The sequence below is a fragment of the Lactuca virosa genome, chromosome 4, assembly GCF_052849685.1.
Source record: "Lactuca virosa cultivar CGN04683 chromosome 4, Lactuca_virosa_CGN04683_v6, whole genome shotgun sequence".
Taxonomy (NCBI): Eukaryota; Viridiplantae; Streptophyta; class Magnoliopsida; order Asterales; family Asteraceae; genus Lactuca; species Lactuca virosa.
The window spans coordinates 93518598-93533835 of NC_136429.1; the positions used below are offsets into that span (position 1 = coordinate 93518598).

Consider the following 15238-nt stretch of genomic DNA (forward strand, 5'->3'; position numbering starts at 1 on the left):
ATTTACGGTGTTACATGGCATCTTGTAGTAAGAGATTGAGCTTGGAGAATGATGTGGATGTTAGTATTACAAGAGATATAGAGAAAGAGTTTATAGCAAATGACTTTATTCATGCATCTAGTGAACTTTATATTGTTGATATTCTTTTAGAATAGATATAATTATATTAAAATGTATAACGCTTTCAGTCTGTAAGAATATGTATAAATTTGTATTTAAGTTCGGATGTATAAAAATATATTAGAATGTTGTTATTTTTCAAACTCGGATTCAAGAATTTCGTTATTTTTCAGTAATATTCTAATAGAATAAAATTCTAAAAGAACATCATTCTAGCAAAAAAATATTCTGATAGAATAAAATTGGTTATATTTACAAATTACTTTAGGATTAAAATTGAATTAGTTAAAAAATATTCAGATTTTAAAATTAGGAGAATTAATTATCCCTAAAAAAATCCAAAAATTTCCTTTTATAAATATAGTTAATTGTCCAAAATACATTTTTTCTAAAATTTGTGTGATTATATGGTACATGTTATCCCATTATAATATCATACACTCTCAAATCATGTTCAATGGTTAATTTCATCCGTTGGTACAGATCTGTGCATTCTAGCATAAAATAGTTACTAAAAACAAAATAATATATATATATATATATATATATATATATATATATATATATATATATATATATATATATATATATATATATATATATATATATGTTCAGGGCCGGCCTTATTCTTTTATGTGTTAAGATAGGGCTTAGGGCCCCCAATTGATAGGGGCCCCATTTAATTTCAATCCAATGTCTGAGTATCAAAAAAAAAAACGTTGTATGGATTCTTCAACAAATCAAGTCGATCGACTACACGGCGATTAAACTTCCTTCTTTTTCTCACTTCTCCAATCGATTCACGGCTTCACGGCTTCAAGGATTCAAGCAATCAAGCGATCGCTGTTGTATTCAGTTGATCAGTTCTTCTTGCTTCTTAATTCTGATCTTCTCGGTTTCTCTTGAATCTTGATGATCGGCTGCTATTCTTCTCAGTTCTCATCTGCTGTCACGGAGGTAATATACTAATATGCATCATCACTTTTCAGTTTTAATTTTTTTGATTATCTCTTAATTCTGATTATCTAATTGGGGACTTGGGGTTAACAGCCAATTAATTAGGGTTAATCTTTTGACAATGGACATTAGTCACATTACACAACCACAAATTTTTCAAGTTTCAATGAACTGTAATTTGTTAAATTGTTAAAATTGAAATGTTGACAACTTGACATTGGCAGACTACATGTCTACATATGAATGTTTTTTTTTCATAATGAATCAACCTTATTTGCAATCTAATGAATGGTTTTTTTTTCATAATATGTGATAGTATTGGACAATGTTTGGTTCCTAATTATTGACAGAATGATGTGGAATTGCATGTAACTTTTCAATTACATTTATATATAACTGATTTCATTATAAATATAGCATACAAAATAGAAAAACTTTTCAATTAAATTTGTATTTTAATTGTTTTTGGCTTTATCCAAATGGCATGAGTGATCAAAGTTGTTAATCTTTTTAATTTTCTGATTTTTTATTCCAGATTGGAAGATTCCATTGTTCATTGATTTCATTGTTCACTGATTCCAGATTGCCTTATTCCATCGTTCACTGATTCCAGATTGACAGATTCCATCGTTTTTGAGCTTTCCATTATCTCAGGGGCGGTATAATCCTAATCCATATCTTATAAACTTATAGTTATTATTAATCAAATAATTAATAATCATGTCAAAGAGAAAATACGAATCCGGTGCTTCAAAAAGGAAACGAAAAATGCAAGAAGAAGCTTTTATAGATAAACAAAAAGGGTCGTTTTTAAAATATTTAACTACAAACAAAAACATTGATAATGAACAACAACAAACTAATGTTGATAATGAACAAGAACAAGCTAATGTTAATAATAATGATCATGAACCAACTAATATTGAAAATGATAATGAACCAACTAATATTGAAAATGATAATGAACCAACTAATGTTGAAATTGATAATGAACAAACTAATAGTGAAAATAATAACGAACAAAGTAATATTGAAATTGATAACGAACAAACTAATATTGAAGATGATAACACGCCTTTAAACATATATGATCCAAGTAGATGGAATAATATTAGTAATAATCTAAGAGATTTAATCGTAGAAAAGGGTCCTATTAAGATTTATGATTTTAAATTTCCAAAAGATCAACATTTAAGAAGCTTTAGTACATTTATTTATATGCAAAAAATACCAAATGGAGAAAAATACGAACGAACATGGTTGGTTTATTCCATAGATGTAGATAGAGTTTTTTGTTTTTGTTGTAAATTATTTAATGTGAATACATCTACATGTTCGTTAGCACATAAAGGTAATAATGATTGGGACAATATTTCTAGTATATTAAAAAGACATGAAGCAAGTAACGGACACATTCTTAATATGAGGTCGTGGATTGACTTAGAAACTAGATTAGCAAATAATAAAACAATTGACAAGCAAATCCAAGAACAAATAAATAAAGAAAAAGAACATTGGAAAAATGTGTTAATAAGAATCATTGATGTAGTAAAAACTTTAGGAAAAAGTAATTTAGCATTTCGTGGAACAAATGAAAAGATTTATGAAGAAAATAATGGTAATTTTTTAACTATAATTGAAATGATTGCATAATTTGATCTTATTATGCAAGAACATATTAGGAGAATTAATGACAATGAAATTCATAATCATTATCTTGGACACAATATGCAAAATGAACTTATTAGTTTATTAGGAGAAGAAGTTAAAAGTAAAATTATTAAAAAAGTAAAAGAGGTTAAATACTTTTCAATAATACTTGATTGTACTCCCGATACAAGTCATAAGGAACAAATGTCAATTATCTTACGATGTTTAGATCTTTCAACAACTCCAATTGAAGTTAAAGAGTACTTTCTAGGATTTTTAATTGTAGATAATACAACCGGTAAATGCTTATATGATGCTATAGTTGATGAAATTACAAATATAGGACTAGATATAAATAATGTTAGGGGTCAAGGTTATGACAATGGATCAAATATGAAAGGAAAACATCATGGTGTACAAAAACGATTGTTAGATATTAACCCTAGAGCATTCTACACTCTGTGTGGTTGTCATAGTTTAAATTTAGTAATTTGTGATATGGCTAATTTGTGTGATAAAGCTAGTGAATTTTTTGGAGTTATACAACGTATATATTCGATATTTGTTTCATCAACTCAAAGGTGGAAAATATTACAAGATAATATATCAAACCTACCACTTAAATCATTATCACAAACTCGTTGGGAAAGTAGGGTAGAAAGTGTAAAAGCAATTAGATTTCAAGCACCACAATTAAGAAAAACACTTTTACAATTATCCAAAAGTTGTGGAGATCCAAAAAACTAAAAGTGAAGCTAAATGTTTAGCTACATATGAACTTCAAAACTATGAATTTTTATTAGGAATGATTATTTGGTATGATGTTTTGTTTTCTATTAACACTGTTAGTAAAAGTTTGCAATCAAATGATATGTGTATCGATGATGTTATAGATCAACTAAATGGACTTTCGTGTTTCTTTGAAGAATATAGAGAAAACAGATTTGAAAAGGCTTTAGATTATGCAAAAGAATTGGCTTTAGAAATGAGCGTAAAACCTAAATTTCGTGAAAAACGTATCATTCAAAGAAATAGACGATATGATGAAAATGTTTCTAATGAAACTATTAAAACTCCTGTTCAGTTATTTAAAACTGATTACTTTTTATATGTAGTAGATAAAGCCATTACTTCACTTAAAAGTAGATTTGAGCAATTTAACGAGTTCAAAAATATTTTTGGTTTTCTATTTAGTATAAAAAAATTAAAATCATTTGATGAAAATACTTTAAAAGAACATTGTTTAAATCTTGAAAAATCTTTAAAGCATGATGATAGCTTAGATATTGATGGTTTAGATTTATTTCATGAACTAAAACTTTTAAGACATATTGTAAATTTAGAACGTGATACAATTATTAATATACTTAATTACATTAAAAGGTTTAGTTCTTTTCCAAATGCATATGTTGTCTATAGGATTATGTTAACTATTAATGTGACCGTTGCCTCTGCAGAAAGAAGTTTTTCTAAATTAAAACTATTAAAAACTTATTTAAGATCTACAATGTCACAAGAAAGATTAAATGGATTAGCTATTTTGTCGATTGAAAAACATTTAGTAAAAGAAATTGATTATGAAAATTTTATTAAAGAATTTGCATCTAAAAAGGCTAGAAAAATTAACTTTATGTCATAAAATATATTCATAAAAACATATACATAAAAAAAAAATTAACTCCGCCATTTGTAAACTTTTTAGTTTATTATTGTCGGTCCCAAGCCCGGATAAAGGAGGAGGGTTTATAACATTAAGTATAGTAAATGTTAAAGGGCCCCAAATTTTTGGTCGCTTAGAGCCCCTAACCGGTTGAGCCGGCCCTGTATATATTTTGTGTCTAAGAGATTCAATTTGTTTTCATATGCCTAAAACGTATGTGAATATGCACATTCATTATATGCATATGAAAAAAAATGTATATTCCCAAAAAATATTCAACGAATCTTTTTATCGGTAAGAGAGTAGTGGAATTGTTTGGTTTTCAACGAATCTCTTAATCGTGGCACTTTTAAGCTCTCATTCGATCTCACGAAACATTGAGATTTACCTTTTAATTTTAGAATACCTTAGCTGTAAGCCCAATATTTTTAGTTTTTTTTAGCACGTTCATTAAGTTTGTTAACAACCACCCAAAATATAAGAAATATATAGTCTTACGATAAAAACTACAAACCTCAATTAATTAAGAAAAAGATATCTGGCTATTTTTTTATTTTATAAAAGATTGTCCTTCATGCTTCTTTGTACACAAGCTAATATGGGATATTGGAAAGGAACATACAAAAATTAGGCACTTGCTTCCCCTTTTATAATTACTTTTTTTTGGGACAACCCGATGTTCCAAGTCAATGTAATATTCAAAAAAGTCAAAGATTATAATCTATTCTTGGAATAAAAAAAAATAGCATCAAAATGAAATGTTCAAAAGTCTTAATTGGGATACATAAAATGATAGATATTGTGTCAAAGTTTTCAAAAATATAAAGAACACTCAAATCCGAGTTATAACGAAGAAGTTATGACCAATCAAAGATCCGTGACAAAACCGGTAAAACACTGTTAAGCGTAAAAAGTGAAATTTCAATAAAATACTTTTTAGCCATAAGTATCTAAACGAAAGTCGTAGATAATAACAAACTGAGAGCATACATAAAAAAGAACGTCCAAATCTGACTTCGTATGAGGAAGTTATGATTTTTCTAAGTTTCGGAACAGTAGTAGACAGCTAAAAACTCGAAATACTAATCAAACGATTTTTAGCCGACGCAGCCTAAACGAGAATTGAAGGTCTCGACAATAGTAATACAACGGTAAAAAGACAGACGATAACGGACATCGGATGAACAAGTTATTAATTTTTAACTGATTTTTCCTGTCCCGGCCTATTAATAGATATATAATTAAAAATAAATTCAAAATTTGTCGATGAAGTCTAAATGAAAGTTGTAGAGTATATTGTCACCTACGCGTGAATATAAAGAACGTCAAAAACGGAGCTCGTATGCGAAAGTTACGCATTTTTGAAGATTTGGGCACACCCTTCGAAGCTTATCCGAAGGGTTACGCCCCGCGTACTTCGGAGTACGCCCAACGTACTCCATGCACGGCCACGGATCGGCCACGTCGCCACTATACCTCTACTCCCATCCCATCCGAAGACAGGCGCCGGTGACGTCATCGCTGACGTACGCCCCGCGTACTTCGGCGAACGCCCAGCGTACGAGGGCAGCTTCCTCACCTATAAATAGGTGCGAGGGTTCCGACTTCTTGGACACAATTTCACCATTTCTCCCTCACATTTTCACTTCCGAGCCCCTCGAGACTACCCCGACGCCCCGGTTCCGTACCCAAGTTCTGACGAAGGTCTGAAGCTCCGAGATTCCCGAAAAACTTACCACTTTCCGGTCGAAGTGCTGCCCGAGAAAAATCTCGTTTTCTTCAAATCACCACACTTTCCAGGTGAGTTCATACCCCTTTACTTTCATGTTTTTACTATACTTTGGGGGGGGGGGGGGAATACAAGTCAAATACAAGAAAAACTTATGTGAAAATACACGTCGGTACATAGGGTTTCAGATGTTTCATCTACATTTTGTTTAATGTTAAACAACATTACTACTAATGTCACACTTTGCATGCGAAGTTAGTAATACGCTAAGTTTTATCATTTCAATGGGACACATTGTCGGAAAAACTATAATAGGTATAGTTTACGAGTTATTCATGACTCTTTTTTTACATACTATAAACATTATAAAGAGGAAATCTTTACATTTACAAGTAAACGGATTTTTTATTTCGTAAATCTATTGATACTAAATTTTGTGAGACATTTGGCTTCACCGTACTTTCAAGTACGCATTTCAAGTCCTGTATTATAAACCATAATCTCTTGTAGGGAGAGCGTGATACTTGTGTGTAGATCTATACGGGATTGACAATCCCGCACCTAAACTGTTAGCTACAGTTAGATCGGAAGGTCTGGGGTGACAAATGTCATAACACTTCAACGCTTGAAGAACGTTGTTACAGGCAGTCTGGATCAATAGCATGGTTATAAAACTCACATGGAGTATCAAAACATTTTGATTTACGGGGCTATCAAATGCATTAGTGATTATATATATTCATATATATAAACCTACTTACGCTATTTTTAGTATGAAAAATACTTACGCATCCCAGTCTTCAAAACTTTTCAACTACCACATATTTATGGAAGATATTGGATTTTCTAGAAACAAACTCAGATATTTTATTCAGAAATGCATACAATTATAATACAAAAACGCTTATGAACTCACCAACTTAAATGTTGACAATTTTTCAAAACTACTTGTATTTCTCAGGGATTCAGTAATACAGGTAAAACATCAGCTTTTGGAGAAGGGACGCTAAGGCGTCAGTTTTCAAACTTATTAAATCATCATATTGTAATTTATTTTTGAAACATGTATTACATGTAACAATGTAACTTTTTGATTATATTTATGATGGTTGTGTTACTTTCTTTACGAATATTCAACTGTTATGATACTACATGAAGTCATCCACCCCCGAATGTTTCCGCCATTCTGGTTTGGGGTGTGACAGATTGGTATCAGAGCATTGTTTATAGTGAACTAAGTATATCAACCGATAAAAGATATACAACTATAAATACAATGGGGCCTAAGTGCTCTGAATAATAATATATTTTAAGAATATAACGATAATTTATAAAAGTATACATACATGCTTATACATATATACATACTAGAACAAGCATCACAAGAAGAACAGAACAGAAGTATTTAAAGGTTGAACACTGCGGTCAAACCTAGACCGTTATGTAATCATATCTGGGATCAATATAGCCTGATCAACTATATTCATTTGAGATATGATCGACATGTGTTTGGGAGTGATGTGGTGTTGCAACAGTCTTAAAACTTACCTAACTCTATTCAAGGGATTTCTAGATCAGAACAAAAAAAATTAGAATACTATGGGAGTATTTTAGGCACTATAAATAACTTATGTGAGAACTTAAAAGACCCTTCTGGTAGGTCTATGATTCCGGAGTGTATACTTCCAAGGTTTTATATAATTGAGATTTTATAGACTTAGAATTTGTGATCTATGCTTCACTACCTGTTCCTTGTTTGGTTGTGGTTTTGGAGTAGGATCACTTATTCGAAGGTCTATTTAATCTTAAATTATATACAACTTATATACATTGCGCGGTTATAGGAGGACCCAGTAAGGATCGCCCCATAATGTTACCCTTAATCTCATAGATTCTTTAGACACTTCCATTCTCGCACGACAAACCCAGATGGGTGTAACCACTCCATCATAGCAGTCAGTAGAGGAGACAAGGAGAAACAAGGAGAGATTTCCAAGAAGTGATCAGCCAGAGAAACTAAAACATATTACGTGTCACACTAATGAATAATTACCATTACTAATTATATTAGATAATTCTTATATCCCTATTATCGCTTAGATAACAATGGCTGGATTCCATCCTCCCGGAGATCCGTACTTTCCTAATCAAGGGAATTCTGGTTGGCTCAGTGCCGAACCAGAAGATGAGCCTGAAATTCCCCTAAACGATGATTTTGCTGAAGACTTTCTCGAAGACGACGATTCCGGATCAGAAGATTACAATCCACCTCCAGTTACTCAGAACCCTAACCCTCATCAGAACTTTCAAGGCCCGACGCCTCTGTGGGCCATAAACCTAGACAGGTGGAGTCATGACCAAGGTAAAAATCACCCCTACCAAGGAGACCGAAGCTTCTACAATCTAGAAGCTAGAGGTTCAGCAGATAGAGCACTTCCTGTGCTGGTTCGTCGCGTTTCTCGCAACATGGAATAGGGAAGAGCTATCATCGACCGAGTGGTGCAGATTGAGGCTACCACTGGTGTCGATGTTGTTCATCTTTGCAACCTGGAAGACAATCATAACGCAACAAGGGATCGTACCAACTTCTTTCAGGGAGAACTGGCGGCTTCGCAAGCCGAAGTGCAACGATTACGAGAGCATCATGTTGTACAAGATAGGCGCATATTCAAAATAGAGCGCTAGTTAGCCAAATCCAGGGTCGGATCTAGTAGGAAGTAGATCATACTCTACTCGCCCTTTTTTACTATTTTGGTTATAGTCTAAGTCTTCGAAGACGTCTTAGAGTTATTTTTCATGCTTTTTCAGTTCGACCGCGAAAATCCATTTTCGGTAGGTCATTTTAATTTCGATGTTTTTCCCAGAATTGTGGTGTATTGTAGACATGTTTAAGGTCAAGTTTTCCAAACTCTGTGTACTTAATACACCTATACAATCGACATTTACTTCTTACATTTTGAAAAATAACCACTGAATTTCACATTATTTTGTTACAAGTTGTACTTGTATTGAACTTCTAATTCCAATTTCTTACAAAATCCCTATCGAACTAAGTGTTTTAGTTATGAGATATCAAATTCATGTTCATTCCTGATATCTTACAATCGTTTCATCTTTCAATCTTTATAGTAAAAGATGCATCCACGTAAAAACCAAACCAACTTAAAATGTTAACATCAATATTTTGTCTTAATAACTTAAATGCTTTTACAGTACTATGGAAGCGTAGCAGATAGGTAGGTTCAATCATCGAGAACAATATAACAAAATGAAAAACTTACATTCGCAAGAACTTCCGGGATTCGAACTCTTCATTATGAAGTAATGGAGATCAGTGTAAGAATCGGAAGTAAGACGGCACAGAAATTCAATATACCTACGAAGGAGAAGGACACCCTATAAATACCAGGAGAGAACAAATCATTTTCACCCAGAATAGAACGGAGAACGGAGGAGAACCACGTTTGTTACATGCGAAGTGTTTGAGTGCCTTTTTCGTCACAGTAATAACTAATAAATAATGCAACCTAGTGAGTTAATGAATACATTACTCACATTAGGATTCGAACTTATCGTCTTTTCCTGTATTGGCTAATAACAATAATTCGGACCACAAAATCTCAATCGAGAGTGATTACTTCCCAAATTCATAAGTCGATTTATTGTAGACTCTATTATGAATTACTTTCAAATCTTTTCGAAAATTGAATCATAGTATCCACCAACCAAAGATAACTTCGTTCGGATGACACTCGTCTGGTAACCACTCTAGGAACTTCATTCTACTCTTTTACCAGGACTGCATCATAGGGATGTAGGTCGAATCTTTGAGATCAGTATATCGAAACGAAAAATTTATATTAATATAAATGATTAGAATACATCTAAAGCCAACCATAATCGCTCACGAGCCCATTTTCTCATTTTGTAACAAAATCATGCCTCCGAAGAAACGTAACCAACCCTCCGATAAAACACCAATCCTTCATATAGATGCGGCTACGTTTCGAGTTGCAGTCACATCAGCCGTAGCAGCTATCATGGCTCACCTTAATGCTAACAACGCAAATGTTAGTGGAAATGTGACCGACAATCCCGATCGTGGTGATAACCAATTTCAGCAACAAGTGCCTACTTGTAAAGACACTCCGAACCTCAAACCTAATATTCTGAAACGGAAGTTCGAGAACAAGAAAGGGAGTTGTTCAACTCAAGGACCTACAGAAGGGCAACAAGTTGGGGCAGTCAATACCCCCATCAACCCTGCTATCCCAACACCGACCACACCGTACTTAGGAAACCTCCCACATTGCAGCTAGTGCAACAACCATCATCATGGGGCCTGCCGAGTGCTGCATTGCAATAGATGCAACATGAAGGGGCACACCGCCCGTTTCTGTAGGACTCCAGTTGAATTCATCACTTCAACTACCAACGTTGGAACAAGTCCAATATGTCATCTTTGTGGTGAGAAAGGACATTGCAAGAGGGACTGTCCAACAGAGAAGAACGACGGGGGAGTAGGAGGAATTTGACCCCAGAGAATGGGGAAACATAAAAGAACCCTGCTATATTTTCGTATGCTTCCAAACCCCAATAATTTATTTATAATTATAATTACTCTCTCATTCGAACCAGATCGCAGCATTCATATAAAACTGAGAACCCTATCAAGTAAGCTATGATGGCTTAGTGTATACATTAGGGTCATTTATAATTAAGATTTGTAGATTTAAGGTGAGTAATCCCGCCTCATTTCCTGTTCCTTGGTTGGTTATGGATTTAGGGCAGGGTTGCTCAGTCAACTGTCTTACCAATCTTAATTATACATGACTTGTGTACACCAAGCGATGATAGAGAGACCTAGTAGGAATCATTCCATGGAAGTTCATAGTTTCAAAATTTTCAGAACCCTCGTAATAGTAGCACCCGTCAATTTTGAATTAAAAAGAGGATTCGTAGCAAAATAACAGAATAAAACTGAAGGCGCTGAAAACTTATGTACGTAGAATTTTTCATTATCCTAGTAATCATCTCTTCCAGAATAACTTAATATCTACTTCGTTGAGAAGTTACGACATCCTCATCCGACATGGTTTGGCTTAATCCTTACCATGCAATTTCTTTTTATGCCGTGTAAAAGAACTTTTTTCCTTAATCAGCTGTCATATGAAATTCTTCCAATCCATAACGCAAACCCTTATATCGTCTATCACTTCAAAACTTCAGAAGTACCCATGCGAGGGGTACCACAACTTCTAGCCTGCTCAGTAGATAGAAAACTTGAAGCGAAAAGCACCAAATAAGTCTCAAAAGTCAGTAACCACCCATAGCATACCCAAGAGATCTCCGAGGAAGGCCACTTGTACTGCAGGTCAAGTTCAAGAATAAAGTATAAGAACTCATTAGGTTAATCTATCGCTGCTAGGTGTATATGCAAGAGTGGCATATAATTTAGACTCAACAAGATTTAGGATGTGTGATTCCGCCCTACTTCCTGTTCCTTATCTGGTTGTGGACTTGGGGCAGAGCCACCCAACCGAAAGTTTTGTCGATTTAAATTATATACAACTCGTATACACGAGGTGAGGATGGATGAGCCAAGGATGAGTCTTATCATGAACTTCGGAGCAAAAGGACGCATGCTTACTATAACAACCGGAGATACCTGGGTGGGAGTGGTAGCGGATTGCAATGGGCTTAAAAATCAAGTTACCAAGGCAACGGGTGGACTTGATGCCATTTTGGGTGATCGTCGACAGGTTAACCAAATCCGCACGCTTCCTACCAACAAAGGAAAGAGACAAGCTGGAGAAACTGACTAGAACATACATCAGGGAGATTGTGCGACTGCATGGTGTACCGATATCCATTATCTCAGACATGGATAGTAGATTCACCTCGCAATTCTGGAAGTCACTACAAAAATCTCTAGGAACGAGACTAGACAAGAGTACCGCCTACCACCCACAAACCGACGGACAGAGTGAGAGGACCATTCAAAACTTGTAAAATATGCTAAGGGCTTGTGTGATTGATCTTGGTAAGGCATGGGATACCCATTTACCATTGGTCGAGTTCTCGTACGACAATAGCTATCACACTAGCATCAAGGTTGCTCCATTCGAAGCCCTCTATGGCCGCAAGTACAGATCACCTCTGTGCTGGGCTGAAGTGGGTAACACACAACTAGCTAGATGACAAGTACCTAACAGCACTCTCACTGGCCCGAAAATCATAAAGGAAACTACCGAGAAGGTTGTCCACATCCGAGAACGATTAAAGGCTTCAAGAGACAGACAAAAGAGTTATGCGGACAAAAGATGGAAACCCTTGGAATTTCAGGTTGGGGACCGAGTACTATTCAAAGTCTCACCCTGGAAGGGATTAATACGTTTTGGAAAACGTGGGAAACTAAATCCAAGGTATATCAGACCATTCGAGATCCTTTCCAGGATTGGCCCGGTAGCATACAAACTTCGATTACCACAGGAGCTCAATAACGTACACCCTACCTTTCACGTGTCAAACCTAAAGAAATGCCTGTCCGATGAGACCCTCGTCATCCCTCTGGACGAAATTGAAATTTACGAGAGTCTCCACTTCGTAGAAGAGCCAGTAGAAATCATGGATCGTGAAATTAAAAGAACAAATCAAAGTCGCATACCTATTGTGAAGGTCCATTGGAATGCCAAGCGAGGACCTGAATACACCTGGGAGCGTGAACATCAGATGAAGCAAAAATACCCGCATCTTTTCCCTAGTCCATGAATACTTAATGTAAAATTAATTTCGGGATGAAATTCCCTCTAACGGGGGGATGATGTGACAACCCGATGTTCCAAGTCAATGTAATATTCAAAAAAGTCAAAGATTATAATCTATTCTTGGAATAAAAAAAAGCGTCAAAATGAAATGTTCGAAAGTCTTAATTGGGATACATAAAATGATAGATATTGCGTCAAGGTTTTCAAAAATATAAAGAACACTCAAATCCGAATTATAACGAAGAAGTTATGACCAATCAAAGATCCGTGGCAAAACCGGTAAAACACTGTTAAGCATAAAAAGTGAAATTTCAATAAAATACTTTTTAGCCTTAAGTATCTAAGCGAAAGTCGTAGATAATAACCAACTGAGAGCATACATAAAAAGAACGTCCAAATCTGACTTCGTATGAGGAAGTTATGATTTTCTAAGTTTCTGGACAGCAGTAGACAGCTAAAAACTCAAAATAATGATCAAACGATTTTTAGCCGACCCAACCTAAACGAGAATTGAAGGTCTCGACAATAGTAATACAACGATAAAAAGACAGACGAGAACGGACATCGGATGAAGAAGTTATGAATTTTTAACGGATTTTTCCTGTCCCGGCCTATTAATAGATATATAATTAAAAATAAAGTCAAAATTTGCCAACGAAGTCTAAATGAAAGTTGTAGAGTATATTCTCACCTACGCGTGAATATAAAGAACGTCAAAAACGGAGCTCGTATGAGAAAGTTACGCATTTTTGAAGATTTGGGCACACCCTTCGAAGCTTATCCGAAGGGTTACGCCCCGCATACTTCGGAGTACGCCCAGCGTACTCAATGCACGGCCTCGGATCGGCCACGTCGCCCCTATACCTCTACTCCCATCCCATCCGAAGACCGGCGCCGGTGTCATCATCGCTGACGTACGCCCCACGTACGAGGTTCGCCCCGCGTACTTCGGCGTACGCCCAACGTACGAGGGCAGCTTCCTCACCTATAAATAGGTGCGAGGGTTCCGACTTCTTGGACACAATTTCACCATTTCTCCCTCACATTTTCACTTCCGAGCCCCTCGAGACTACCCCGACGCCCCGGTTCAGTACCCAAGTTCCGACGAAGGTCTGAAGCTCCGAGATTCCCGAAAAACTTACCACTTTCCGGTCGAAGTTCTGCCCGAGAAAAATCTCGTTTTCTTCAAATCACCACACTTTCCAGGTGAGTTCATACCCCTTTACTTTCACGTTTTTACTATACTTTGGGGGGGGGGGGGGAATACAAGTGAAATACAAGAAAAACTTATGTGAAAATACACGTCGGTACATAGGGTTTCAGATGTTTCATCTACATTTTGTTTAATGTTAAACAACATTAGTACTAACGTCACACTTTACATGCGAAGTTAGTAATACGCTAAGTTTTATCATTTCAATGGGACACATTGTCGGAAAAACTATAATAGGTATAGTTTACGAGTTATTCATGACTTTTTTTTACATACTATAAACACTATAAAGAGGAAATCTTTACATTTACAAGTAAACGGATTTTTCATTTCGTAAATCTATTGATACTAAATTTTGTGAGACATTTGACTTCATCGTACTTTCAAGTACGCATTTCAAGTCCTGTATTATAAACCATAACCTCTTGTAGGGAGAGTGTGATACTTGTGTATAGATCTATACGGGATTGACAATCCCACACCTAAACTGTTAGCTACAGTTAGACCGGAAGGTCTGGGGTGACAAATGTCATAACACTTCAACGCCTGAAGAACGTTGTTACAGGCAGTCTGGGTCAATAGCATGGTTATAAAACTCACATGGAGTATCAAAACATTTTGATTTACGGGGCTATCAAATGCATTAGTGATTATATATAGTCATATATATAAACCTACTTACGCTATTTTTAGTATGAAAAATACTTACGCATCCTAGTCTTCGAAACTTTTCAACTACCACATATTTATGGAAGATATTGGATTTTCTAGAAACAAACTCAGATATTTTATTCAGAAATGCATACAATTCTAATACAAAAACGCTTAGGAACTCACCAACTTAAATGTTGACAATTTTTCAAAACTACTTGTATTTCTCAGGGATTCAATAATACAGGTAAAACATCAGCTTTTGGAGAAGGGACGCTAAGGCGTCAGTTTTCAAACTTTTTAAATCATCATGTTGTAATTTATTTTTGAAACATGTATTACATGTAACAATGTAACTTTTTGATTATATTTATGATGGTTGTGTTTACTTTCTTTACGAATATTCAACTGTTATGATACTATATGAAGTCATCCACCCCCGAATGTTTCCGCCATTCTGGTTTGGGGGTGTGACATTTTTCTTCAACTTT

The 15238-nt window shown here is 35.0% G+C and overlaps 1 protein-coding gene across 1 annotated transcript; it reads left to right on the top strand.

The window, feature by feature from the left end:
* The first annotated feature begins 1797 nt into the window (after positions 1 to 1797).
* On the top strand, positions 1798 to 4366 carry LOC145104781 (uncharacterized). Its single transcript, XM_079041967.1, has 4 exons — positions 1798 to 2695; positions 3621 to 3869; positions 3963 to 4110; positions 4228 to 4366. Exons 1-4 carry the CDS (start codon positions 1798 to 1800, stop codon positions 4364 to 4366), a joined length of 1434 nt encoding a protein of 477 aa, XP_078898093.1.
* The last annotated feature ends 10872 nt before the right edge of the window (positions 4367 to 15238 follow it).

Excerpts from the sequence above, each read along its gene's own strand:
- LOC145104781 (XM_079041967.1), top strand. The coding sequence starts at position 1,798 with ATGTCAAAGAGAAAATACGAATCCGGTGCTTCAAAAAGGAAACGAAAA. Across the intron at positions 3,870-3,962 it reads AGCCATTACTTCACTTAAAA|AACATTGTTTAAATCTTGAA; the intron begins GTAGATTTGAGC and ends ATACTTTAAAAG. Across the intron at positions 4,111-4,227 it reads ATACTTAATTACATTAAAAG|ATCTACAATGTCACAAGAAA; the intron begins GTTTAGTTCTTT and ends AACTTATTTAAG.